The 27,624-nt window shown below is 43.0% G+C and overlaps 1 protein-coding gene across 11 annotated transcripts in view; it reads right to left on the bottom strand.

The window, feature by feature from the left end:
* Positions 1 to 1,726: 1,726 nt before the first annotated feature.
* Positions 1,727 to 27,624, bottom strand: part of BAHCC1 (BAH domain and coiled-coil containing 1) — a 129,837-nt gene continuing 103,939 nt past the window's right edge. For 10 of the 11 annotated variants that reach the window (XM_058166665.1, XM_058166664.1, XM_058166662.1 and 7 more), the window contains 14 exons: positions 18,005 to 18,119; positions 17,110 to 17,374; positions 15,653 to 15,844; positions 14,837 to 15,144; positions 14,468 to 14,569; positions 13,827 to 13,959; positions 13,332 to 13,446; positions 12,264 to 12,339; positions 10,344 to 10,452; positions 10,086 to 10,205; positions 8,997 to 9,170; positions 5,695 to 6,776; positions 3,928 to 4,164; positions 1,727 to 2,601 (listed from right to left, as the gene is read on the bottom strand). In XM_058166665.1, coding sequence (XP_058022648.1) covers positions 2,395 to 2,601; positions 3,928 to 4,164; positions 5,695 to 6,776; positions 8,997 to 9,170; positions 10,086 to 10,205; positions 10,344 to 10,452; positions 12,264 to 12,339; positions 13,332 to 13,446; positions 13,827 to 13,959; positions 14,468 to 14,569; positions 14,837 to 15,144; positions 15,653 to 15,844; positions 17,110 to 17,374; positions 18,005 to 18,119 — 3,235 coding nt within the window. In that variant the 3' untranslated portion in view covers positions 1,727 to 2,394. The remainder of the gene's footprint in view (positions 2,602 to 3,927; positions 4,165 to 5,694; positions 6,777 to 8,996; positions 9,171 to 10,085; positions 10,206 to 10,343; positions 10,453 to 12,263; positions 12,340 to 13,331; positions 13,447 to 13,826; positions 13,960 to 14,467; positions 14,570 to 14,836; positions 15,145 to 15,652; positions 15,845 to 17,109; positions 17,375 to 18,004; positions 18,120 to 27,624) is intronic. The other variant, XM_058166668.1, reaches the window with a different exon arrangement.

Below are 27,624 nucleotides of genomic sequence, written 5' to 3' on the forward strand. Positions count from 1 at the left end.
CTTAATAGTGCATTTTAACTGCTGTGCAAAATTTCAACAAGTAAATCTTTTGAGAAAAGGGTGGGATGAGTAGATTTTTGCTTTGATTAAATGTAAATTTGATGGGAGAGAATAAACTCCTCCAGAAAGATTGAACAAGTGGTCTGAATAACTTAATTATTAAACAGTGAAGCTTCTCATGTAGCTAGGATAATCCAGAAATGGATTGGAGATAACTATTTTCTCTCTGCTCTTAAAAAAAAAACACAACTCTTCTAGGGGATAAAGGATAAAGTTGAACATGAAGAAAACTTACTCTAGTACAGCGGTCTCCAATCTTTGTGGCCTGGTGAGGAGGGGGGTGGGGGAATGGGCTGTGCAAGCAGCAGGCTGGTCTGTACACATGCATTACTCAACTTGCGCAAGTGGCAAGCTGGTCTGCACACACATGTACACACAGCCTGAGTTGCGCAAGTCGAGCTGCACACCCTTGTATGCGCTGGCCCACCACTCATGCAACCCGGTTGCAAATAGGCCATGACCTGATAGTGAGCCACAGTCCAGGGGTTGAGGACCCCTGCTCTAATACATTTGTTTTGTTAGTTTGCTAGTACATTTCACTTGCTGTTCAAAAGTGATAGTTCAGGTTGCAGTTTCTCATAGATCTATGTTTAGGGATGAGTTACATATTTGTAGAGAAACAGAATAATTTGATTTGGATTTAGTGGTAATATTTAAAGCCCCACCTGCAAATAGCATTATGAGTTACGCATTCATCAAATTAACTAATCCAATATGCCGCAAGAAATGCTCATAGGTAATGAATTTTTGTGTGCTATCTTATGACCTGAACATTATGCTTTATTATAAGAATGGACAGTGTGTGGCCTCCTGGATAGTATTGGAACACAGAACTCCCATCAATCTTTATAACTCACCTTGCCAGCTAAGATGATGGGAGTTGGAGTTCAACATCTGGAGAATCATACTGCTCATCTTTATCATATAGCTTGCTTGGCATAAACCTAAGCGTTCACAGCTACTGCCTCCTCCCACTGAAACTACTGATCCATGATTGTTTAGAGGTGTCATCCAAATGCAGGACACTGACTACATCAGACATTCGGTTACGGGTGCCACAACTTGTATTCAGGCAAGCTTAATTCTGAACAAACTTTGAACAGATGATTTGCCTGGAGTGAGAGAAAACCAGTTGTCACAAGTAAATGCATTTGCACTCAGCCTCATAATGTAGGATGGCATATATATTGGTTTCATGTAATTCTGCTCCCACAGGGAGACACTGTCTAGTAAACCAATGCGTAATAACCGCATTCTAATGGGGGGAAAAACTCATGCAAAACTCCCATTGTAATAAATATAGAGTTGCTCACACTAGTTGATATTTGTGAGAATGTCTATTTCCCATTCAGACACCCCAGCAGAAAAGATTATTTTAATTAAATTGTTATTTTATGTGACAGGTCAGGTGGTTTCTGTCCACAGAAGACAGGAAGTTTGCTTGTACGGAGTCAGAGACCATTAGTCCATCTAACTCATCCTTGCTGACTTACGGTAGTGGCTTTCCAGGTTTTCAGTCAGAATCATCCTCCAGTCAAAGTCAGAGATGCTATGGATTGAACTGAGATTTTTCTGCAAGCATAGCGTGATCTGCATCACAGAACTATGGCCATAAATCAAGCTGAATCTATTTCCCATCCCCAGACGGAGACCAGAATGCAAGATCCTGATTTTATAATAATATATATAATCTTCTCTTTAACAGGAGCATATTAACATCCGCAGACATTGTCAGAATATTTATCATTAGAATAACAATAATTAATAATAACAATAATAATAATAAAAAATGGTAGGAGAGAAAGAGTGAGGCAAGTCTATAGTACACAGTCCTGTGAGGAGGAGACTCCACTGCCACATTGTTCAAGTGCCCCCTTCTATATTTACACACTTGCCTGGCGTCCACACCCCCAGCTAAGCTGGAGGGAAAACAGTGCATTGAACACAAACCCATCGACCCTCCCCTCCCTCCCACCCTCCCCAAACCTGCCTTTTTGTCTGGTTTGTTCCTTTTCCATAAAACTTCCCATCAGAAATACATTATTTACACATAAAATAAATAGAGCGGTAACCTGATTTGTGTTTGGCCTGCGGCAAACAGTCAGAGGTACTAGGGAAAGTATGGCTTGGATTCAACTCTGTACAGAACCGTGTGGGGAGCCGGGATCAGCCTGCAACCCCGGCATGGCAAAGCCGGGCACCTTGCATATTTCCGGGCCTTGCATGCAACTGCCAGTCGTATAAGGAGACTGGCCCCTTCCACTGTCCCTTGGCCTTTCTGCCCTCCCCTCTAGCCATTTTCTGGCCCTAGAGCAGTGGTTGTGTCCCACAGTTTCAGCACAGGACAGGCACACCGTCTGCAGTCACAAGCCGTCCTGTAGTAGGGTCATAACTTCCCGCCAGGTAGTAGAGATCTTGCCGATCCTGGTATTTCTTGCTCCGGGTCAGCTGCTCGTAGTGTTCACGTTCAATCACCTGGCACTTGTGAGAGATGGTCTGGACATCATTCTCATCTTCATGGCATGACTGGTACAGCGCGTTCTGCAGAAAGGTCAGAAAGAGGTATGAAGGACTAAAGGGATAACTTGGCTTCCACTTTTAAGGAACAAAAATCCTCTGCAAAGACAGCAATTAACCAGCAGGGTGGAAATTCTCTACACAAATAGAATAACAGACTTGTTGGATAAGGTCTGTTAGGTCCACCATTCTATTCTCACAGTGGTCAATTAGGTACCTACTGGTATTTGGCTATAGAGCACGAAAGCAAAACTCTTCTCAGGCTCTTGTTCCTTCAAAACTGCCGTCTCCATACTGCCAAACTAGCATGGCTGGTAGACACCAATAGTCTCCATTATTTGGTTTTTTACCTCAAACGGTGTCTGTCACACTATCTTATAGCAGTAATTTTTATCATTTGCCCATGTGCTCTGTAAGGAATAAGGATCAGATATTGCAGGACTATCAGACGGGATGGGGTGGCTGGGGGCTGAACCTACCCTATTTTTATTTTGTAGGGTAATTTTAGGTTTTAGTATTATGATAGAGGAAAACTTCTCTTTCTCCCTTGTTTCTACTCCAAGCACAATCATATTCTCGGCTCATTTCCTCCTCAAATTTGTTTTCTGTTATAAAATTCCAAACACTGCAAATTTCCCTTATAAGAGAATTTGCAGAGCGATATGAAAATGGTTCCCAAATCTTTTCTTGGTTGCGTCCTTGTTGAAAGCACTGACCAAGTAAGCCTGAAAAACCAATTGATTTTGGTGTGTATATTGATGTGCATGTGTGGAGCTGGGGGAGTTTACCAATCTTATCAGAGATTGCTGATGTTTGCTGGCTTTGGCTTTTCCCTTGTAAAACTGTAATGTTGCGGTATGTGAAAAAAACGGTAATGCAAGGAACAAAGGGAAAGGCAATAAATCCTGAAGTACTAGCTCCATATACTTCCTTCCATCTGAATTTAAAGTGAGTTACTCTCAGAGATACACAACTAAAGGCTGAGTACAGTAAACTTAGACGTGCTGCTACTGAGGAAGAGATGACAGGTTCATTCTCCCTTAAGAGATGCCTTCTATAGAGCTCTTTTTTGCACTCCTGTAACCTAGGCAGGGCTAGGCTTACAAGAGCTACTTGTTTTTTACACAATCAACCAAGCAAACCCCAAAGTAAAGAAGTGGGGTGGGGGGAGGAGAATTGTGGCTGAGGCAAATTACTAATTCCGCAAACTAATTACTGCCAATCGTCCAGTGATCTCTCTGGAGGTCCTGAGTTTTGTTCTGCTCCAGCTCATTATGCCTTTAGATCCGGCACCAGGAGGACATTCCTGTTTGCCACCCCTCTGCTCCATTGGAAGGTTTCTTCCCTCACCTTGCCATCACTATGTCGCTTGCCCAGCTTCGTCTCCTCGGGATGGTAGAACCATTTTACTTTGACCACCATGTTGCTGCCCCAGGATTCCCACATGCTTTCAATGCGGCCAATGTAGGGCAGATGGGGTCGGCCAGCTGACAGGAAAACCGCACAGTCGCCAATGCGCAGAGTCTCCTTGCCCCGTACAATTGCTTTGTAGAACAACTTCCGTGCTTTCCCCTTCATGCCACGGCGCTGTAGGACAGGGGACAGAGCATGCAGAAGCAGGGTAAGCAGTGGCCCGCGTGACACCCCACCCGGGATGCCCCCTGCCTCTTGGCCGTGAGGCCTTTGGAAGAGATCCTCGAGGGAGTCTGTGGGTTGCCATGGAAACAAAGCCCTCCAAAGAGTAGCCTCCAGACAGCAATTGAGCTTAACTACAGCAAAACCAGGCTCTGCTACCAGGAGACCCCCCCCCCCAATGCTTTTGCTCGAGGAGGCCCGAGAGAGGATAACCAAGGAAACACAAATGGGGTTGGCAAATGCCTTATACATCCTGTACTGCTGTCCTAAGGGAATTTACTGACATGGAGTGCAGCCCAGGAATAAGCCTCCTAGAGCGTGTCTGGCACCTCACAGGGAATGGCCATGCTTCAGCTGTCCGAAAAAGCCAGAAGGAGAGCCCACTGCATCTGCCCCAGCCAGGTACAGCTGCAACGAACAGCCTCCACTCTGGAGAAAAATGATTCAGGGCAGGCTGTTAGTTGGAGGAAATAAAAACCCTTTACCATCCTGAACTGGTAGCAGTTTTGCAGAATGTGGCCAGTATTAGAAATCTCCTATTTAAAACAGAGAAGGCTACTGATTATCAGCTGCTAACCCACAAATCTTGTTAGAACAATCCCTGCTTGGTTAAATATGTCAAAATAGGAACATCCTTTGCTCTCCTGCACATAGTTATATATATATTCCTTTTTTGCACACAGTGAGTGAACAGACAAGCCCTGGAAGTGCCAATTAACTATGATTTCCTTTTTAAAGGCTTCAGGACAAGCCATAAAATTGTGGTCTGAAGATGTTTTCTCCAACTCCATAAAGGTTTCCATTAAACTGGAGATTATAGCTGAAGGAAGAACTTCTTGGTTTGTTTTCTGCTCAAAAGAGGTACAAAACAGCTGCACGCAGATACACATGGGTATCTTGGATGCTGAGCAATTCTGGGGAATTATGCAGCTGCTTTAAAGGCATGTGGATATAAGTACTATGCCTTTTTGCATATGAGTTCAGCATAATGAACAGCCCAAATATTTATAGAATAAGTAAGTTTGCCCTTTTTTAGTAGGAACTAAACTTCTGAACAAGTATGCTGAAGACCGCGGCAAAGTGCGGTATTAGCATTTCAACCAAATTAGTTAGCCTTACAACAATGTGAAAACAGGAATTCACAGTTCTTTTGTCAACAACTAGAGAAAGGGAAATTAGTCTTTCCTTTCTGATCAGCAACAGGAAGATAGTCTGAAGCTGGGAGGAAGTTTCCCAAGTTTAGCCTCTCCTCCTTTCAAAAATCACCGAGTGATTGGGATCAATAACCAAATGCATGAATTACTTCCTTCCAAGCATTTCCTTTTAGCTCTGTCCCAAGAATTCAGGCTAAAAAAACCTTCCAGAACTACTTTCAACAGTATCACTTTCCCTAGCAGACAAAGCAAATTCAAGCCAATTTCTGTCGGCTTGCATTATTACGTAGTCCAGACTCGCCACGTAGAATCCTGATGTTTTCCATACCTGAGTGGGGTTCCCAGACCATTTCCAGAGCTGGCGTGCTGGCAGAAAAGCAGAGATCTTTGGCCGGTTTTCCACCGAGGGCAGCCGTTGCCGGCGGGAGAACTCTTTGGCTTTAGAGAAGCTCAGAGTTTCTTTGCGTCTGAGCTTGCTCTTGGCCCCAGCGCCAAAACACCTCTGCAAGGTGCTGCTCTTTGAGCGCAGGGCTTCAGACTGAGCCAGCAAGGCTGGAACTGGGTGCGTGAGACAGGTCTGCACAAGAAGCGTAGAGTCCTCATCGTCAGAGCTATAGGAAGAGTCCTCGTTGTCAGATGAGCAGAGGCTAGAAGTGGAGCCAGAGCCAGAACTGGAAGAGGTGGACGATCCAGAAGACGAGGAGGAGACTGAAAGCCGTGTCAGAAAGCGGGAGGGGACGCTGCCTGCCAGATCATCGACCTCATCTTCGTCCATGTCTGAATAAGAACTGTGGCAATCACTGTCACAGTGTAGCCCGTACTCAGTTTGACCAGTGTATTTGCGCAATGCCAGCCCCATAGGCAGCGTGCTCTTCTTCTCTTTGATCCCCAAGGCTGGGTGGACGTAGCCATGGCCAGACAGGGACCCAAAGTCCTTGTCGCTCATCAGTAAGGCTTTGCAGTTTTTGTTTTTGGGGGACGTCACCCCCTCATGATCCAGCTTGACCAGATACTCGCCACCAACTTTCCTGCGCCCAGCCTTGCCCAGCTCAGTGTCCAACCGCTCAACTTTCTTGGCACGCAAAAGCTTCTGAGCACAGGGCAGGATCAGGCCAGAGCTTCCAAAAGCAGAGTAAGAGTTGGCAATGCGGCTGAAAGAGTCCGAGCCAAAGCCATTACCGAATATGGGGGCAGCAACACTGTGCACAGGGAAGAGCACCTCTTTGGCCCGCAGCTTTTTGCTGCCCCCATTGAGCTGGAAGAGGTTTTGCCGCATGGCTGTGCCCTTGCTGGATGTCTTGCGCTTGTTCTGGGTCACAGTCGTCCAACTTAGCAGAGAGTTGCTACGACGACTCAAGAAGTGGTCTCCAGGCTGGGCTTTTGAACTTGAATGCAGCATGTCAGGTTTACCTGCAGGGAAAGGACAAAGTTAGAAAAGTACTGGTGGCAGCTGTTCCTGTGCTATGGTTCAAATCTGTATATGGCCTTTCCTAAACAGCTTCCTTCATGTCTTGTGGTTTGGAACTAGAGGGGGAGCCCAGAAGTTCTTAGGTGTGATCCTAACTCTTTCCTATTTGCCCAGGTCAAGCCCTTGATGTCCCTGACCTTTCAAATTCCATTTTGAAACAAAAGATGTTACATTTCTGGAGAGAGAGAGAGAGAGAGAGAGAGAGAGAGAGAGAGCGCGAGCGAGAGAGCATGCGTGCATATGTGTGTGTGTGTGTGTGAGAGAGAGAGAGAGAGAGAGACACCTAGGTACTAAAGTAACTATTTAAACCAAGAATTCTACATTTTACTACAGATTATTCCAACTCTCTAGAATATCTTAAGTGGCCAACATAGGATGTATTACCTTCACTTTAAATGGATTTCACTGTCAGGCCTACTAGACTTTAGGGTTCCAGGCCTGACATTCACTTTCGTTTAATGATCTGAGCAATTAGTCAAGTCTGACTCATACACTGGTATGTTATCAAATCCAGTACACAATCCCTGAATCCAAGCTGAAATCAGTGAAAACGTATAGAAAAGTAGCTGAAGTAGCCATTATCAGAGGGAAACGGAATGATTGTGAACAGTTATCAAAAGACATTGGTTCAAGGCTGTTGTAATTTGAAAAACAGAGAGATGCTAGTGAACAGTTTTACAGGGACTTGCATGAATACTGTCTTCCTTGTAATTGATTATTTCTCCCTTAAATGTAATCTAGACCAGGGGTGTCAAACTCAAGGCCCAGAGGCAAAATCTGGCCTGAGGGTGCTTAGATCTGGCTGTGGGGCTACACTAGAAACAGCGAAGGACTGGCCCTCGGTGCTCCTGACAGCGAAAATGGTGCTCGGGTGGCTGCGACGGCCTCCTGCAACCCTCTGCCAGCGAAAACGGCTCCATTTTCGCCTGCAGAGGGTTGCAGGAGGCCGTCGCAGCCACCCGAGCTCCGTTTTCGTTGCCAGGAGCACCACGGGCCGCCACAGGTGTCCCTGACAGGACTGAAGTCGAGCTGGCCACGCCCACCCTGGCCAGGCCCACTCAGCCCCCAAGGTTAAACACAACCCTGATGCGGCCCTCAATGAAATCGAGTTTGACACCCCTGATCTATACCTTCTGTAATTATAGCTTTAACTTCCTTGCCTGCATTTTCTTTAGACATTTTTCCATCAAGTTCTTGTGGCATACTGAATAGAACCTTAAACTTGAGATCCACTGCATGTGCATATTTTATAATACCTCAGCTTATTGTGAGTTTTCTATTTCACTATTTAAAAATTATCTTTTTGCTAATGTTCTATTCCAGGGGTGTCAAACTCAAGGCCCGAGGGCCAGATCCAGCCCATGGGGTACTTAGATCTGGCCCATGGGGCCGCCCTGGAAACAGCGAAGGACGGGCCTGTGTTGATTTTGTCAGTGAAAACGTACTCCCGAGCTCCGTTTTTGGCTGCCATGGCCTCCTGCAACCCTCTGCCAGTGAAAACGGAGCTTGGGAGGGCTGCACTTGGGAGGGCCGCTCCTGAGCTCCATTTCCACTGGCAGAGGGTTACAGAAGGCCATAGCAGCTGAACATGGAGCTCGGGAGCCCGTTTTCGCTAGCAGAGCCCTTGGGCCACTACAGGCATCCCTGATAGGAGTGATGTTACCCTGGCCACGCCCCCCCACCCCCCTGAGGTCAAACACAACCCTGATGCGGCCCTCAATGTTTGATACCCCTGTTCTATTCTGTTTATTTAATAATACTGTACCTTTAGGGCTGTAGTCCTGTCTTTTTGGTTTGTTTTAATCAATATAGTTTTATACACATGAATAGGTAATGGAATGTTGAAGTATGCCTGGCAATTAGTTTTTACATTATATTTTTCACTTCCCTTCTTTTTAAATGAATGAGGATTTATTTTAAGGGTTTATTCTGAATCAGAGATGTATTTTTTGTCATCTCTGTAGGCCGGAAACTGAATATAGACATTTAATAGACAGTATCCAAATTTAAAATGAATATAAAATTCAGTCTCTGATCAGCCACGATTCTCAGTATCATTTTGAGCAAATCATATTCTAAACAGAATTTAAGTTCACGGGCTTCTGGCAGGATAAGGTTGGATAATAAAACCCTTGAAAGAAATGCAAAAGAAACTGACTTACCAGTCTTTTCTTTGCTGACCATCTTCTTACTTGTGCTTTTGGTTGACTCGGAGACTTCACATCCCTCAGCACAAAGGCTTGGTGCCGATTCACTGGAATGGGGAACATCAGTGGAAGACCTTTTGTTACGACGGCAGGAGGTGGAGACTAATAATGCAGGAGAAGGCTCTGTGCCTATAGAAGGATAAAGGTAGAAGCGTCACAGGCAGATTCAGATGCAAGATCATTGTCTCATCTCAGTTAAGATTTTACTTCCCTTTGACTTCTACTTTGCTTCTCTCTCTAGCCTAGATTACTACGAAATATTCTGTGAGGCCACAAAAGATTAGTGCCATAATAACTGTATTTGTCAGTTATTAAGCTGCTATTTGAGTTCTTCTGCTGCACCAGATAAATACCAATATTGCTCTTGAAACTGTCACAAGCCGTCTACAGGTACTCCTTGACTTACAACCGTTCATGTAGTGACTGTTTGAAGTTATTGTGACACTTTAAAAGATGAGTTATGATTACTTATTGTGCTTATGACCACTGCAGCATCCATGCAATTATATGTTTGCGAACTGGCTACCTGGCAGCTGGTTCATATTCATAATGATTGCATTGTCCTGGAGTCACGCTATCACCTTTTGCTATCTTCCCACCTGGTTTTTGATATGTGAAGTCAATGGGGAAACCAGCTGGGGAGGTCATAAGTCATGGTCATATGATGTAGCAAAAAAGGTCATAAAATCGGGTGGGGTAATACGATGCCTTACCTAACACGATGGCTCACTGAACATCCAGACTGCTTAATAATAAACTTTGCGGTCCCAATAGTGGTTGTAAGTCAAGGATTACCTGTACTTTGCTGACATCCACAGGAGATTTCCGGACCTGAGATAAGCAAGATCCTTCCCACCCCACTGCACAGAAAGTCAGATACATTTTGTGCCCAAAGAATGGCTCTTAGAAAACTCAGCTATATTTCAGTTAATTTTTGAAGGCTCCCAGCAAAATAGTATCAAATGGACTCACTGGTAGATGGGTTCATGAGGGCTATCAAAGCATGATAACTATAATTCTAGCAATCCATTCTAGCACACTTACACTGGATTTTGAAGTCTGGTGGCAACATGCGGATGTTAGACAATGCAATGTGGCCAGTGTCTCCATCATCAAATTCTACCAACACTGATTCTGCATCTTCCTCTTCATCACTTGAAGATCCTGTGGGTAGAAGCCGTGTTACCTTTCAGGCCAGTTTCACTGTAGGCACAGAAGAAGTTCTGACCCACTGATTTGGTTGCCTACAGCATACTGAGAGTTATTCCCCATTATGAGATCCTTATTTACCAGTTTGCTCACCTCGAATGACATTGCCTGGGTAAAGGCAGCGAGACTTCTGGCTCCAATAAGCACAGACCCGTGTGCCAGGTGGAAGGCTGCGACTTGACTGTGGCTGTACATCTAGAACCTGGAGAAAAACGAAGGGCATGATTGGCATATAGAGTAGATCACCATGTTCTTAAGACACTGAAGAGATTATCAAGTACCATTATCAAATTATCAAATAAGTTTATCAAGCTTATTTTATTTCATCATGCAGTTATGGTGACAATTCAGCTTTAGCTCAACCAATGAAAATTGCAGAGATTTTGTTCTTTCCTTTGGCATCTGCTCTTCTCTCATGATCACCAAACAACTACTTTCACTTTTCCCAAGATATCATTGAGAGCATCCTATTTTTCTAGCTAGGAGGCTTCTTGTTCTTCAAACTCTATGTTTTTCAGATATTTCATTGGGATAAATATTAATTAATAGTATTTACCACCAAATTTGTGGTCTTGATTTTTATGTTTTATTTTGTGGAATGGGTGGATGTGCTCTGTGCAGGAACTTCTTCGCATTTGACTATATCTGAGTACAAGATTGTCTTCTCAAAGGATGCATCTGGGAAATGAGAGGCCTGCATCTCTCTCTATACTTATATGCACAATTTGATTCACAAATGAATACACAGAAGTGTGCATAAATATCCTGTCCCTCAGAAACTCTGGATGTCCCAAAGTGCTTTTCCAAAAGGCAACTGGATTTTCTTGTGGTTTTTTTCCTTTGAAAATGTTTTGCTTCTCATCCATGAAGTTTCTTCAGTTCTGAGAAACAAAACGTTTTCAAAGGAAAAAACAACAACCATAAAGTCCAGTTGCCTTTTGGAAAAGCACCTTTCAAACAACCATGACCTGGATGATTAAGAATCTCCACAGATTTAAGACCCTGGATGTGACTACAAATCACATAACCCCCTTGATTGCTCGCACCAGTTGTGGAGGATCAGCAGTTCTAGAAGACAGGTCAATTAGACCAACTTGATTCATCTACATGTACATCATATAGCTGTATTCTTCTCAAGTTTTTTTTCAACGTACCTAAATTCCTATTATCAGAAGGCATAACCATTCCAAATTCTCTTATTACAGGTAGTCTTCACTTAATGACTCATGAATCACTTAATGATTCATTTAGTCACTGTTTGAAGTTACATTGCACTGAACAAATGTTAGTTATCCTTCAACTCCTCTCATCTCACCTATCTCTCCACCTTTCTGCCCTTTTGGTCACCGTGCACCCCACTGCTTACCGATACTCCCTGCTGCCCCCAATCTACTTTCACCATCTTCTATATCTTTTGAGGAGATACAATCAGCTGAGGCAGCTGCTGACCTCTCTGATGCCTGTGCGAAGCATTGCAAAAGGCCAGCAGAAGCCTTCACCGAAATCAGATGAGGGCTGCAGGGGTAAGTGGCAGTGCTGGAGGATGGCCAAAAGAGCAGAGATGAGGGGGTAGATAGGCAGGTGGGGAGTTGGAGGGCAGCCACAGCAGGGTGGTGGAGCCTTGTCTGCCAAAGGGAACTCTCTGAGCCAAGCCAGGGAGAAGGCAGAGGATAAAGCTGGCACTTCATGCAAGGCATAAGTGTGAAGTCCTTGCCTAACAATCATATTAAGTATTACTGCTACTAAGCAGTGTAGCCGCATGATGTTTCACTTAATGACCTCTTCTTCTAGTCCAGGAAATTCTGGTCCCAAATAGGGTCATTAAATGAGCAAGCTTACTAGAAATATCTGGTGTAGCAAATCCATGCACATTTGCAAAAGAAAACCACACTTTCTGCTCCCTATCCCTCAGGTAATCCTATAGGTATTATTCTTGAGAGTCCAGCTTCTCTCCCCCTGCCCTTGCCCACAGCCAGCCTGATTAATCACAGGCTCTGATCTCCTGAGACTTACCGCCTCCTGCAACAGCTGCTCTTGGGAATAGATTCTCTGCCTATTCCCTCGCTCTCCCTCAATGACAATGCTGTAGCTGTGGAACAAATAAGTGACAAGCATTTACACAGATGATGATCTGAAGGGACAGAGGAGAAGCTAGGTTGGTTAATTTTGACAAGTTATTTTACAAGAAGCTCAATTCTTGGTTGGCAAGAGTCCTCCCTTCTGAACTAGCACAGTACAATGGAAGTCCATGGTTCTGACTGTGTCGTTCCCAGATCAGTAAGAGTGTTAGTATATCAGTGTTTAAAATTTAAGAAAAAAGAAATGTTACACCACTCTACTCTCCAGATGTGCTGAATTGTAACTCCTATTTCCTGACTCTATGACTAAGAGCACTAAATAGTGCTAACACACAATTTCATATATATTTACTCATGCTCTTTGCCCTAAGTTTCACAGAATTCAAGAAGATTTACTTACAGATAGCCCCCGCCCCCTGAATTGTGTTGGAATACTTCCCATGAATCATACTTTAGAGCCAGCAAAATGCTTTGATTTCCATGCATACTAGACTTTCTTTTTTTATGAAGAAGAGCAATAGTTTGCCCAAGATCATATAAGAAACTCATAAGGGAGAGGAATCAGGATGTAAGTCTTTCCAGACTCACTCCTTGGAACCAGATGGGATCTTGAACAAATGTATTTTTCATTCTGATTAATGGAAAGAGGAGGAAGAAGACCCAGGATTTGATTTGGGAGAGGATAGGGTAGAGATTACCCATTAACTCTTATTTGCAGATGAGGAACCAGAATGATTAATATTGCAGTAGGTGCCTTTGGGTTAATTATTGTAAGAAGCAAGTACCTGGGTTTCTTGTAATAAGTTACTGCAATTGTCTATAAGCATTATAGTGATGTGGGATAATAAGGGATAGAAGGGAAGGTCCTGGAATGCAAAAAAAAGGAAATGCCTACAATAATGGATGCATTATAGAGTATCAACAGCAATGGAACCTATTGATCTTGAAAAATCTCGCTACCGTATCCTTTGTCCATATTTATGCTTAGGAATCAGGTCCTTACATGTCAGGTGGCTGCAGACTCTTCACATTGCCGGCATAGAGTAGACTGTCTTCTTTGGGGATAAGCACACGCAATCCATCCTGAAGATCTTCTTTGAGGATGGTACAAGACTGGGCTGCAACCATAAGACAAAGCATGAATCCACGTTAATTCTCTTCCTCATTTGTTCATATTTGGAAATTTCAGGCAGAGATCAAACCTTGAAGAATTCAAGCCTGGAGTATGGACCACACTGCACCATCCAGCTTTGATCTGCATGACTCCACTTCAATTTTCTGAGCTACCCTTGTCTTGCCTTCAGAGTTCACTTTAGGAGCTGTACAATCCCACCATATTCCATCTCCAATGCTTCTTCTCATCATTATCCTTGTTTATTTTTGTTCTTGACTACTAAATTAAATGGCTAACAGTAGTTCTTTCACCTGGACTATACTAGGCCTTGTTAATTGCTTCACCCAAGGGTACTCTTTGGTCTTGGTGTGTGTGAAGACTTACCAGAGGTCATATCTTCTTCTGTACCAGTGGGGGGCATCTCCTCCTCTTCAGAGAAGCTGCTATTGTCATCAAACTCAAAATGGTCCTCAATGGCAAAACTCTCCATCAGCCGACTGACTGCCCGGCCTTTGCACTGCACAGCAAAGCAAAATATATTTCCTTGTTTTACAAAGGCAGGCCTCTTAAACTGGCTAGGCCAGGAATGGATTAAACAAGTTTCTTCTAGCCTCAATTCATTCTGGCCTTTGACTGAAGGGCTTCGCCTGGAATAAAAGGGGCAGCATGCTATGCCAGCGACACTTTCACATAGACTCTGCAGGGCCCCATCCACATGCATATTCTAATCTGAAAACTTCTATAAGTGGGCTATTATTTTACACACCCATACACAACACAGTAAACCCAGAGAATTGAAATCTTGAGATTTCAGGGATGAAATTGCTAAATTTTCACAAACTATCTTAATACTATTTTTCAATTAAAAAAAAAAAGTTTGCAGCAGTGCCAATACACAATGGTGCCAAAAAATGTCCTGAGGAAGAGAGACCATCTGCTTGCCTCTTTTATTCTGGGTAATAAAAGGTCAGTTGTATCTGACCTATCCAAGACCTGCATTACAGCAGGTGTTTCACATTTCCTACCTGCTTGCTGACCACCTTGTTCTTAACCTTAGATAGCTTCTTGCCCTTGCTGAGGATGGCCTTGGCATTGCGAGGAGAGAGGGTCAGTGCTCCATTTTTTCTCTGCCCAAAGAAAATAAGTATAAAATAATCAAATACAACATGCAGCGGACAAATATTTACCATACTACAATGTATGTTACAACTGCAAAAAAGACTCTTTCCTCTTTCTTAGTGGCCCTTTATGGTATCAGTTAAATTCAGCCAAAAGACAGTTGTGCTGAGAAAGGACTGCTGCTATCCCGCGTACCCCTGGACTCCCAAAACAGATCATCACAATCCTTCCTTCACTGAGGACCATATCCAGCCCCTTTTTCTGCCCCAGCTTACTCTGAGGGCCGATTGCAGGACTTTGCTCTTGCGTGTGGCTTTCTTGAGGCGTTCACTGCTGAGTTTTCCTGCATCATCACGATTTGCAAATGAGCGGGCCTGGCTGCTAGAGAACAGCCCCTCAGCGGCGCTTGATGTTCCAGGTCCACAGTGAAATTCCTTGGCCTTACTCTTTAGCTTTTTCTTGCTAGAATTCTCACAAGAAACCGCTCGGCATACCGGCACCTTTTCCAACCTTCCTAAGCCTGGTTTCACTGGCCGCCTCTTTATTTTCACTTGGCCTTCAGGACTGGGGATTCGACAGGGCCCTAGGTAGATCCAGAAATTATAGGAATGAAAAAAATAAATAAATAAATAGGCAAAGCAGAACAGAAAAAAATGCCTCAGTGGATAAGCCAGTGCTTCATTTCGCTTACACAGACTGCACTTCGGCAAGTGTAACGTTATTAGGCCGATTTTGAGTAGAGTTTTCTCAATTAGCAATTTGTGAGACTAGCCAATGCTATCTTTTTTTTTTTTAACGAATTGTGGCTCAGCATGTAATAGCAGAATCTGGCCCAAATGCCCCTTTAACTGAAAGGGAAGATGCAGTGTAACTTAGAAACAGTTGGTTCCAGGAAGACCTTTCACTGCCATCTTACATCCACCCTCAAGTGTAAATCAAACAAAATTATATGATAGTAAGTGGAAGGGCTGGATATAATTTCAGCCATTTCTTCATGACGTTCATGAAGCTTCATTGGCCTTCCCCTTTCATCAACTTGGATAGATTCAGCAATTCACCAAAAAGAGCTTCATTTCAATTCATTTCAATACCTAGCAAGCCTTGCCTCTCCTTTTTCTTCTTTGCTTTCTGATTTGCCTCCATTTTCACCACGGAGGAAGGAGAAGGGCCAATTACAGGAGGGTTCACCGTTACATGCATGGGGGAGCTGTTGTCACTCGTCAAGTTATCATCCCCGCCGCCACCACCATCGTCACTTTCATAGTCTCTGTGGTGATTGTCATCTGTAAATGAGGAGGAGAGTCAAGACAAATTGAGGCAAGAGGGGAAAAAGGGGGCCACTTCAATATGAGAAGAGGATTCTGATACTTTGCTTCATCATTCCAACATCATAGACCACTTATTTCGACCATCAAAGTAAAACCAAGGCCATCACTGCATTGTTTCTAAGGTTAATATCTTAACACAGAGATACCAAAAGGATTGAGGCGTTTCAAATCAATCTCTGCTGGTAGTGTGACCCTCATATCAATGCCCCACTTAGGACTCACTGGCTTTGGTTATTGCTGCAAGGCCTGGTGTGTAAGGGTTTGGTAAAGTTGTACTGGTATGATGAGTAAAAATAGCAGAGTAAAGATTATTAAAAAAATCCAGCCAACAATCCAAGAACTCTGAATATGTTTTGGCCGAGCTATTCCCTCTTTCAACGTCAGCCTCCCAATAAGGCCTATAACACCAACACCACCCCCGCCTTCCAATCCTGGCTTCTATATCCTGATTCTTGCCCCTTTGACAATGAGCCTTTGTTCTTTCGGCTTTGGGGAGTGGAAGCAGGATTTCTGTCTCAGCATTGCTTTCCTGATAAGATGCCCCAGGAGCTTCAGGGGAAGCCATAAGCCTGCAGTCAAATGAGAGCGGACATTGGCCCCACTAGAGGACATCATGTGCAGCTATTTTTAATTTTCAGAGCTTCCTCTGCTTGCCAGCAGGAAATATACTATGTGGCAAGCTCCTCACCAGAGCTAAAGATAAGAGCTTTGTAGAAGGGTGGATTCGCCTGGGAATGGGCCTGGGAGAAGCTAATTGTACTTGCACTTCCTCAGTGGCACGGTGGAGAGATGAATACCTGGGAGGCCTGTTAACTGGCCTAGAGCTCAGAAAATATCCATTGGACACTAATCCCCTTTTTGCTATGCAGGTAAACATCACTTGTCCCAAGGCCCAAGTCCTCTTTTAGCAGCAATAGACAGAACATGCTCACAACTGCAGGGTTGTGAATAGCATTCTCTTGTCTCCCATTATCATCTTTCCTTCCCAGGTGCCAAATGATCCTTCCCTTCAATCTGAATGTCCCAAAGGTACTTTTCCAAAAGGCAGCTGGACTTTCTTGGGGGTTTTTTTCGTTCGCTTTTTACCCCAGAAGCTTCTTTTTATTGGATGGGAAGCGAAATGTTTTCAAGGAAAAAAACAAGGAAGTCCAGTTGCCTTTGAGTCAACCATGACCTGGATGATTTGAGAATCTCCATAGACCTTCAGTCTGAATCTGTACCTGCTTCAGCATTTCCTGGGCTAGGCTTGGCCTCCAAGGGAATGAGATCCTGCTGTGGGTATTTGGGAGATGCTGCTTTGGAGCTCTTGGTCCGAGAAAGTTTCTTCTGGATACGGGTGCAAGGGATAGGCTCTTTCCGCCGGAAGGGACCAATGCTTGTAGGCAAGACTTTGCTTTTGACTTTCTGCTTGAGATGAGAGGCCTTGTGCACTACTGTGGAAGCCAACTTGCTTTGCGAACTGCTCTTCTTGCAACGAACCTTCTCCTGCAAAAAAAAAAAAAAAAAGCAAACGTAAAGATGGTAGAAAAGACACAGTAATACTTATTGCCTGTTGTTTCCCACTTGCTCTGGAGGGAAATCTATATTTGAATCGGGAACTTGGAAAGGATTGAAAAATCTTATCTGACTCTGACCACTAATGGTGAGGATACTGGATACTATCTATAACTAATAGATAAAAATGGACACCTAATGTAAAAAACACAAAAGTAGAAATGGCTAATTAATAGATAAAATGGATTTTACCTTTATATCAAGTGTTATTTTTATACTTGTATTTAATAGTTTTTATACTTGTATTTAATAGTTGAGCCATGCAAATTCTGAAGCAAGGTAAATAAACATAACTCATCCTACTAAACAGCAGGGGAGAGGTGTGCCATAAAATGTAAGATATAAAAGATGTGAATATTCCTCTCACATCTACCAAAAAGAGCATCTGCCTATCCAGCTTGGTTCATCTTAGGGTCCTAAATCCTCATAGCTGATGTGAATATCACATTGGTTTTAAAACCATGGAAAGAATATGGCTATCTTGGTTTTCTAAAGGCAACAAGTTATTTCTTCTCCAAATGGAATGTAGACAGAAATATAAAGATATTAAGGTATACTCACCTGGGAACTTTTGATGCCACTGTAAGTTGTTTCTGATATTTTCCGTTTTTTCTTCTTGGGCTCCCCTTCGGCCCTCAACTCTGTACACAGTAGAGACAAGGTGGTTTTCACAGACCTGCGAATGGAAAAGAGTACACAAGTTGGAGAAAGAAAATTCATTTTAGATGAGCCATTGAGAAGCATACAGGCCAAGGATCTAAGCATTTTTTGATAGAAACAGCCCCCAACAAACATACAGCATACCTGTAAAAAGACCTAACCTCTTTTAGTTCCATTTATTTAAACTTGTATATTTTAGGCTGCTACATCACTATTTACAGCCAACCATGGCAATCTGATAGATATGTTATGGGTATACATTAGATATTTACTCACACATATTCTGGACCCAAGTCTCATTGTTGTGGAGATCAGTATCCATGATTATTATTATGGTGATCTTTTACCTCCAAGTAGATATATTTCGCCTTGTCTATGCATAGACTGATCATTCCTGAGATATCACTTCACATAAAGAAACACCAACCTCCCTGACTGTCAACATCCAAAGTCTAATGTTCATACAGTGAAGAACAATAAAGCAGATCCAGACTACAAAATACGAATCCCCGAAAGGTGGTATGATATGTTTTCAGTATAACAGTACGGTTGGCATAAACACTTTCTACATGCTATAAATCATGACTTTATTTTGTAACTAATCCATTCTCTCTTTCTACTCTGATGGACTTTACAGATGGATCAAATAATGCCTCTTCTTCAGAAATAAGTAAATGTATCTGTTTGACTTGCCCTTTTTTCCATTTACAGTTAGGCCTTGGAAAATGTTGCCATGTTTGACTCCTCCATTCTTCATTTACTGGCTTAACTCACAGGGAGGAGTATTGTAGGTTCTGTATGAAGAAAGAGGAAGTGATGGCACTTTCCAGGCCTAATTGTAAGAACGGAGACAGGAGCAATTAAACATGTGCATTAATTTATTTCCGAAGTCGGGTATTTGAAGCAAATTAGAAACCTGGGTAGTTTCTAAAAGTTCAGCAAAGAAAGATGTTATATTTTAGAAGAAATGAAACAATTAATAACATGAAGGAAGGAAGTTATGGCTATTGTTAGTATGAAAGCATACTACTCCATTTTATTTAAACTTGTATATTTTAGGCTGCTACATCACTATTTACAGCCAACCATGGCAATCTGATAGATATGTTATGGGTATACATTAGATATTTACTCACACATATTCTGGACCCAAGTCTCATTGTTGTGGAGATCAGTATCCATGATTATTATTATGGTGATCTTTTACCTCCAAGTAGATATATTTCGCCTTGTCTATGCATAGACTGATCATTCCTGAGATATCACTTCACATAAAGAAACACCAACCTCCCTGACTGTCAACATCCAAAGTCTAATGTTCATACAGTGAAGAACAATAAAGCAGATCCAGACTACAAAATACGAATCCCGAAGGTGGTATGATATGTTTTCAGTATAACAGTACGGTTGGCATAAACACTTTCTACATGCTATAAATCATGACTTTATTTTGTAACTAATCCATTCTCTCTTTCTACTCTGATGGACTTTACAGATGGATCAAATAATGCCTCTTCTTCAGAAATAAGTAAATGTATCTGTTTGACTTGCCCTTTTTTCCATTTACAGTTAGGCCTTGGAAAATGTTGCCATGTTTGACTCCTCCATTCTTCATTTACTGGCTTAACTCACAGGGAGGAGTATTGTAGGTTCTGTATGAAGAAAGAGGAAGTGATGGCACTTTCCAGGCCTAATTGTAAGAACGGAGACAGGAGCAATTAAACATGTGCATTAATTTATTTCCGAAGTCGGGTATTTGAAGCAAATTAGAAACCTGGGTAGTTTCTAAAAGTTCAGCAAAGAAAGATGTTATATTTTAGAAGAAATGAAACAATTAATAACATGAAGGAAGGAAGTTATGGCTATTGTTAGTATGAAAGCATACTACTCCATTTTATTTAAGAATTGGATAATGGATCTGCTTCACTATTCTTCATTGTAAAGTGTAATTGTATAGTCACAAATACCCTTTGTAATAATTGTTTACATCTCCTTTGCATTGTCACTCTATATGATTGTAATTTTTTGTTGTGAAAATGCAAGGTATAAAAAGCTCAAGAAATATATTCCCGCTATACTCTACGTCTGCATGTACACTAGATACTAAGCTTTTGGTGAGCGCTAGACACTCACAAGATTTGGAATCAAAGTATATTGTTACAGAAAAATGGAAAATATTTCCATAAATATTACCAAATACTATATGAGCTATAAGGTGGCCTAATATTTCCCTCCTCTTGGTAACTGAGATGTAGCTTGGGCCCAACGGCTCCTGGATATCCTAGACCTGAATCAAGACTTTCTCTCTTTAGACCAGAACACTGCATAGGACAACATTTTGGAGGAAGTTTACCATGGATGGCGCCCTACATTCAGTTTTCCAGTGATGATGACGTTCTGCAGGTGGGGAACTATGGCCCCTCTATGACTTGTGGATTTCAATTCTCAGAATTCTTGAGCCAGCCAAAGTTGAAATCCACAAGTCATAAAGGGGCCATAGTTCCCCATCTCTGCTTTAGTTAAACTGTCAGAAGAAATATGCTACCTAAAAATCACTTTTGTAGGTAATACTATTTCTGGCCACACTGCCCATCTAGGCATCCTGCTCACCTCCCACTTACTTTCTGGATGCATCCTCTAGCTGCTTCTCACTTATCCTTAAATCTTTCATATACATCAACAGCCCATATATTTTTGGTCAGAAGGACACATTTGGCTTTAACAAGTTTACATGACCAGCCCAAATTATGTTAACATGTATTCACCTTGCACAACATGTACTGTAAGATGAAACTTGGAAGTTGCCTGATAAGAGCCAGCCTGAGAGAAGTTATTGCCTGAGGCAAAAGTTAACAGGATAAGCCAGACACATTCCAACGGCCCAGACGGACTGGACTGGTACATACTAAACTGGTATTTTCCATCACACCTGAAGTTCCAGGTCAATTTAGAAGTTCAAGTCAGGTGATAAAATGTGTTCTGCTCCAGAGAGCTTAGAGGAAGCGGCTGGAGGCCCACCAATATTTGCGGCCTGTGATAGTTGCTTAACTCTGTTAACAATAGGGCAAAACTCTGGTCTTGATCCTCAGGAACTGAGTTTCTTTGTTGTAAACAATGGGAACACAGCTTACTGCAACAATATTCCCTTAAGGTTGCATGTAGATCAGTATATGAAGGGAATGGATTGGCAGGTGTAACTTTTTATGGCCTGGTGCCTTTCCCTTGATGCCCCTGTCTTAAGGCTTGGTATTCACAACGGTTCTTACTTCTTCTGACTTTCAAACACAGAACTCGACCCTTTTCCTCCCATCTCTCAGGAGCAAGAGGGCACAGCAGGAATGCGCTGCCAAAACATCTGGCTTCTATTGAATTTTACTGCTTCCTCAGGAAGCAGCTTGGATGAAGATGGATTTGTGATAGCCGTGAAAAAAAAAAGGAGAACAAATTTCTCCCCACACGTATAAGAATAGGCAGGGTTACTAAACACGGATGCACAGGCTCACATTTACTCCTTGCTTGATAAAAGACCCCACATGAGGCAGCCTGCCCATTTGTTTTTCAGAAAATTGGACATAAAAATTAGAGAGGGCATTTAAAAACAAAACAAAACACCATAAGAAGCGGAGAGCGTTGCACGTTGCTCTATCCCAACCCTTTCCGATGTACAAATGGATTTTCAGGATGTTCCTGTGGCATATGGAGACTCAAAGCTAAATCGGACCACTGCTCTGCAATGTAGACCCCTTACCAGAGTGACCGGTAGATGAAACTATCTTTTGAGAAGGAATCGAAAGCATGTCCTCTTTATAGAGGCATATGCAGACTCACACGGAGAAGATGTTTCTAGGGGGACAGGCACACAGGGGTGAATTCTCTTGCTTAGAAGAGGCTAAACAGATCACGGAGCATTAAACAAACCCTCCTTTACATATTTCTCTGTGGGGGAGGAGGAGAATATGGCATAATTATTGTGTATCCCTCCCACATGTCCCGTGGCTGTTCTACGAGAGGGAGGAGACATTCCTAGACTTCTCATGCCTTCCAGCAACTTTCTGGCTGCTGCTTTTGCTGCAACTCATTACTTTACTAGCTACAGAAGGGGCTTTGGGACAATCACCTCTTTCAGCTGGGCTGGGTCGCATTTTACGTGCAAAGAAATTGCCACAGGAACTGCAGGGCAGCGTTTGCTCAGACCTCTCAAGTCACAACAGCAGAAGTATTGCTGTATTTGGGAGGGGGGGGGACAGGGAAGATGAATTTCCACCAAAGTGGTTGGAGAGGGTGGGTTTTAGGTTCAGACATGAATGGTTATTAGCGCTTAGAGGAACCGAGATTGTAAAAGAAGCATTGGAATATGGGTGCTGCTTTAGATATGCAGTCTAGTGTTGTGGATTTAAAATTTCCCCTAATTCCATAGCACCGAAACCCATAAATTGATGAATAAGCAAATGATACTCATTGTGCTATTTACTTCCTTCTCTTTTTCTGAATAGTATCCATTTTTTTCCCCTACAGAAAATGTGATGGGAAAGAATTGTAGAGAATTCTGGAAAAAATAAGGAGCAGAGTAGGACGCTGAAGGGAAGAATGACAGGATAGACAGTTTCAGCAAAGCAAAGAGAATTATCGCTGTGAGAAACAGTAAGTTATCTTATCTTGACTACTGAAAGCCACATCTTTTTTCTTAGGTTTATAGTGAACTTCGTTTGCAGATATCACATGTGATATGAGTAGAAAGTCAGAAAACCAATGGTTTCTCAGCATATATATTCCATGCCTATGTATACCGAGATAGACAAGATCTTGAATCTGGTTTGGAGCACTGTGCATTAATGAAATGAAAAATTCTGCACCACAGAATCCAAAGATTGTAAATCATGCAAATTGACGATGTTCGTGTGATCGTGTGTTGTATAATTTATTCAGGGATATTGTTACTTTACATTAGTTTTCTGCTTTTGCTGGTCATAGAGAAGAGTGCATATAGCATCCTGAAATCCAGGTCCTATAATCACTGCAAATCCTGTTTCAAGGACTCACATGATTTCAAGTCTATCTTTGCAACTTTAAGTACCAGAAAGTTGTTTGTGTATGTGAAAACTCAAGATACAAAAAGTAAGATTTTGCCTGTCTGTGCTTTTACTGAATCACAGCATACTCAAAGTTGTGTTCTTGTTGGCAGCTGCCGCATAGGCTCCTCATATGTGAAAAGGTCCAACATTCTCATTACTAGTACCTGCCTATGATTCCAGTTCCAAACTCTTTCTCTTTCTTCAGGGTCATTGTGTAGCCGGATCAGACTGGCTTGGTGGGATGAGATGGGAGTAAGATTAATCCCATCTGGAACACTGAAAGGCAGATGAAGGGATATGTGGGCTTGATACTGAGAGAAAGGGGGAGGAAAAAAAAACCCCTGGCAACAACTGATTGTACTAAGTTGCAATCAGTCCAGATAGAAAGGGGAAGCAAAATGAGGTAGCTACTCCCAATGACAACAATTACAAGGAACTAATTTGGGACTTATGTAGGCTGAGTCACCTTCTGACATCTACTGAATGACTGACTTCACATTACTTTGGCACTGCTCTCATAGGTGTCCTCCTGGCAGAGTAAATAGGAAGTGAATTAGCACTCTGAAGGCTTTGTCCCAGCTGCCATGGCTGGCTGGTTGCCCATTCTGATTTCCAATCCTCCTCAACCCTAATTGTTCCACTCTAGCACCCAGCCTCCTAGGGAGAAGACTCTTGTTTGCTCCATCCTGAGAATGCAGCCCAGGATTTGAAGCTGTACAAGCCCCATCTTCCCAAAGCAGCCTCTATTCAGTCTCCTCTCTTGGGTCCTCACCCTGTACCCTTAACCTTTTGGCCTAGTCTTGACCCGAGAGCTGGTGCCAAATTCCAATTTGGCAGCTGTAGGAGGAAAGGAAGGAGGGAATTCCCTGGTTAAGCAGAGGGAAAGGGAAGGAACAGAGCACCCAAGGGCCATGGATGGGAAAGAAAAATGGGTTGCTTAGGAACAGCAAGCAAGTCCAGGCTACTCATAATGCCAAACCCCCAGCCTTTGCACTTCAGCTTACTCTAAAGTAGGGAATTACCATGGCTCAAGGCCACAGCTCTGTTCTGGGGAGTGGCTGGAGAGAGGCAAGCTTGGCAGATATCATTGCCTAGCGTGGGAAGTTCAAGAAACAGGAATGTTCTCGATAGGAAGGAAGCCAAGGGACCGGGCTTGCAGCTGCTCTGGAAACATGTGTTGCTTCAGTGAGGCCAAAAGCCTCCACCTGACACAGGGTAGGGATGCCATGATGGCTAGGAGCCCTGCCTTGGCACTTTATCAAGGAATCCTATGCCATAGCTGTTTGCTCGGGCAGGTTTACAGGGCAGACATACAAATGTGCAAATGTAAAAGAGCAAAACAGGAAGCGGAGAGGATTACCACTCAGGTGAAGATTTAAGTCTCAAAGTGGTATGCGTATGCCAATTGTTTTCTGGGAGTTATATAATTAAGGACTTTTTCTGTGATCTCTGATGAAGGGTCAGCTTGACAAGTGCCCACATGTGAGCATTCAGAGAAATGGCTGCATGAATGTGCACTTGCTTTATTGCCTTCTGGAATGGCATCTTTTGTCCCAAACCTATTTTGGAACATCAAAAAAAGCATCAAATGCTTAAAGCTAAGAGGCGTTTGAAAAGAACAGAGGAGGTGATACCTCAGACAGGCATAATCTCACTTGCAATTAATGCATGCAAAATAATCCATAATTACAAAGCTTAGAAATTTGGAGCAGAGGGGAAATTAGAAATAACATACTGAAAATACTTCTAGGAATTGTAGCAAACTAAGATCAGGTACAGAAAATAATTTGTCAGAAAAGCTGGCGAAGAAGCTATTGGCCATATTAGAATGTGTGATTTTTCTCTTTTTTATTATTATTGACCAATCATATTTTAGCCTATTTTTAAAATTTTCAGAAAATTTGACTGGAGACCACAGCAGTGTACATACAACCTGTAATCCGGGGGTTAAATCCAGAAGGTTTTGGAGAACCTGTAGCGGAAATTTTGAATAGTTCAGAGAACTGGTAGCAGAAATTTTGAGTAATTCAGAGAACTGGCAAATGCCACCTCAGGAGTGGGGTGGGAATGGGAATTTTGCAGTATCCTTCCCCTGCCATGCCCACCAAGCCACACCCACAGAACCTATGCCTGTCAGAGGAATTGGACTGTACTTCCCAGACAGGAGTTCAACTTTAAGGCTCATCTACATATCCCATTTTCCCAGATGCAAAAATACTGGTGGATTTATAATTTTATGTAGATTTATAATTTTAGATTTAAGAGGGTTTTTTAATCCCACCTTTTTTACTTTTATAAAAAACTCAAGGTGGCGAACATGCCTAATACTCATTCCTTCTCCTCTGGTCTACAACAACCACTCCATGAGATGAGTTGGGCTGAGAAAGATTGACTGGCCTAAAGTCACACAACCTAAAATGGGACTGGAATTGAAGTCTCCTCTTTTTTATGTGCATGTGCCTTCTTCTCAATCCTTCCCAGCCCAGCCCAAAGACAGTTTTTTCTCCTCTTTCTGCTCTCCTTCCAAACTTACTTTTTCCACTTCTGCCACTGCAAATCATACCAAGCGGTCAGCATGCTGTGAACTGTTAGGACTCTTCCTACTGTCAAACAGCAATCTCTCCATTTCCCTTGCCAGCTCACAGATGGCAGGCAGGCAAAGCAGGAAGAGAAGGAGGGAATGCAGGTGTTTTCTGGGTGCCAATTCTCCTGGCATGAGAAAGATTCACTTATCCTCACACAAGAGAAAAGAGGAGGAAGTGAGTTGTCTACTATCAGTTACTGTAAGAAGAGATCGGACAGCCATTTGTCTGGAATAGTAGTAGAGTCTCCTCCTTGGGCAGGGGGGTTGGACTAGAAGGCCTCCAAAGTCCCTTCCAACTCTATTATTCTGTATTCAGTTCTCCAAACTTTGCGAGACGAAATCACAGCAAAGAAACTGTTCTCCCTAATTACTTTTCACTTAATCCCGTTGCCCTGCCTCCTGGTGCCAAAGACATGCTCCCACCATGGAAAGTCTGCTTTACCACAGAGATATCTCCTGCAGAATCACTTCCTCTTATGCCTGCCCTGCCCTGCCGCATAGCTTTGATGCCACAGTCCCAAAAGTGTGGAGAGTCGTGTTTTAACCAAATGTCCAGTGGCCTTTTGGAAGTTTGTTAGACAGACATTGCTTCGATGTTTCCAGTGCTCTACCATGACACTGGTTAAAGCGATCCTTTTGTAGCTTCAACACTGCAGGTCCAAGTTCTCCAGAGGGGTTACTGGCTGTAGCCCATGGATGTTCTGTTCTATGATTCAGCAGCTCCTCTCTGCTACTTCAGTACTACAGTGGTGAATGGGAGGGGAGGGGCACATTTTAAACATGTGTGCAGCGATACCTTTGAAGGCAACAGGGAAAGCAGAGCTGTTATCCCAAGCACTGGGAATAGCCACTTTGTCACCTGCCAAGATAGGGATGATAGGAGGAGAAGTTCCACTTCCTGTCCTTCTTACCCCCACTCGATAGAACTCCCACCGATGGCATTTTATGGAAGACAGAAATAGGGATAGGGCTTTCTTCTCCAACACGGCTTTTCTCACCATGAACAAAAGGACAAATATGGATAGATATGATGAAAGTGGGGGAAAGTTGCAGGAAATAACGGATTATTTGGTGTCAATCCCACCCATGAGATCAGAGAACAGACATCAGGAGACATTACAGGTCTCTACAACCAATAACTGGCATTAATGGACATTGAGGTAGTCCTTGTTCAGCAACTGCAATGGCGGCCGGCAACTCGGTTGTCAAGTGAAACATCACATTGTTACCATTTTACTTCAGCTTTCTTTTGTTTTACAGACCTATGAAGGGCCTAAAGGTCGTAAAGTTAGTTCTTCATGACCATCGTAACTGCAAATGGTCACTAAGCGAGGTAGCTGTTAAACGAGTACTAGCTACATTCCACATAATCACACCTCGTATCCCTCATCTGGACGCAACCCCCTATTTCCCCTTCATTGCTGAGGCAGAATTGGGTCCAAATGTGGTCAGCACTTCTTACAACCAGCATATTTTTGTGTTGGCTCCCATCCTAGATAACGGCACTTTAGTGCCGCTATGCTACACAGCGCTTGGAATGCTGTCCTGGAATCGCAGAATCCCCTCTTTCAGCTTTTAAAGATTTGCTGGCAAATCCATCCGGGTGGGATGATTTTTGGACTCGTACGAAAGTGGGGTTAAAATGTAAAGGAAGTGAAGCTTAGGGGAACCAAAGCTGGGATCGTCTTCCCAATAAGCTAAGGATGGATTTCCGTTTATATTTAATTTTGCGTGAATCCGCGCAGCTTTTCAAGGTTTGGAGCGAGAACGGGGATTCTCTTACCCCCCCCCCACCCCCCAGGATAAATCTACATAAAGGACCGGGGTGGAGACGAATGGGAGAAGGCAAGCAAGTTCTCTAGTGA

This window comes from Ahaetulla prasina, chromosome 2 (genome assembly GCF_028640845.1).
Source record: "Ahaetulla prasina isolate Xishuangbanna chromosome 2, ASM2864084v1, whole genome shotgun sequence".
NCBI lineage: Eukaryota > Metazoa > Chordata > Lepidosauria > Squamata > Colubridae > Ahaetulla > Ahaetulla prasina.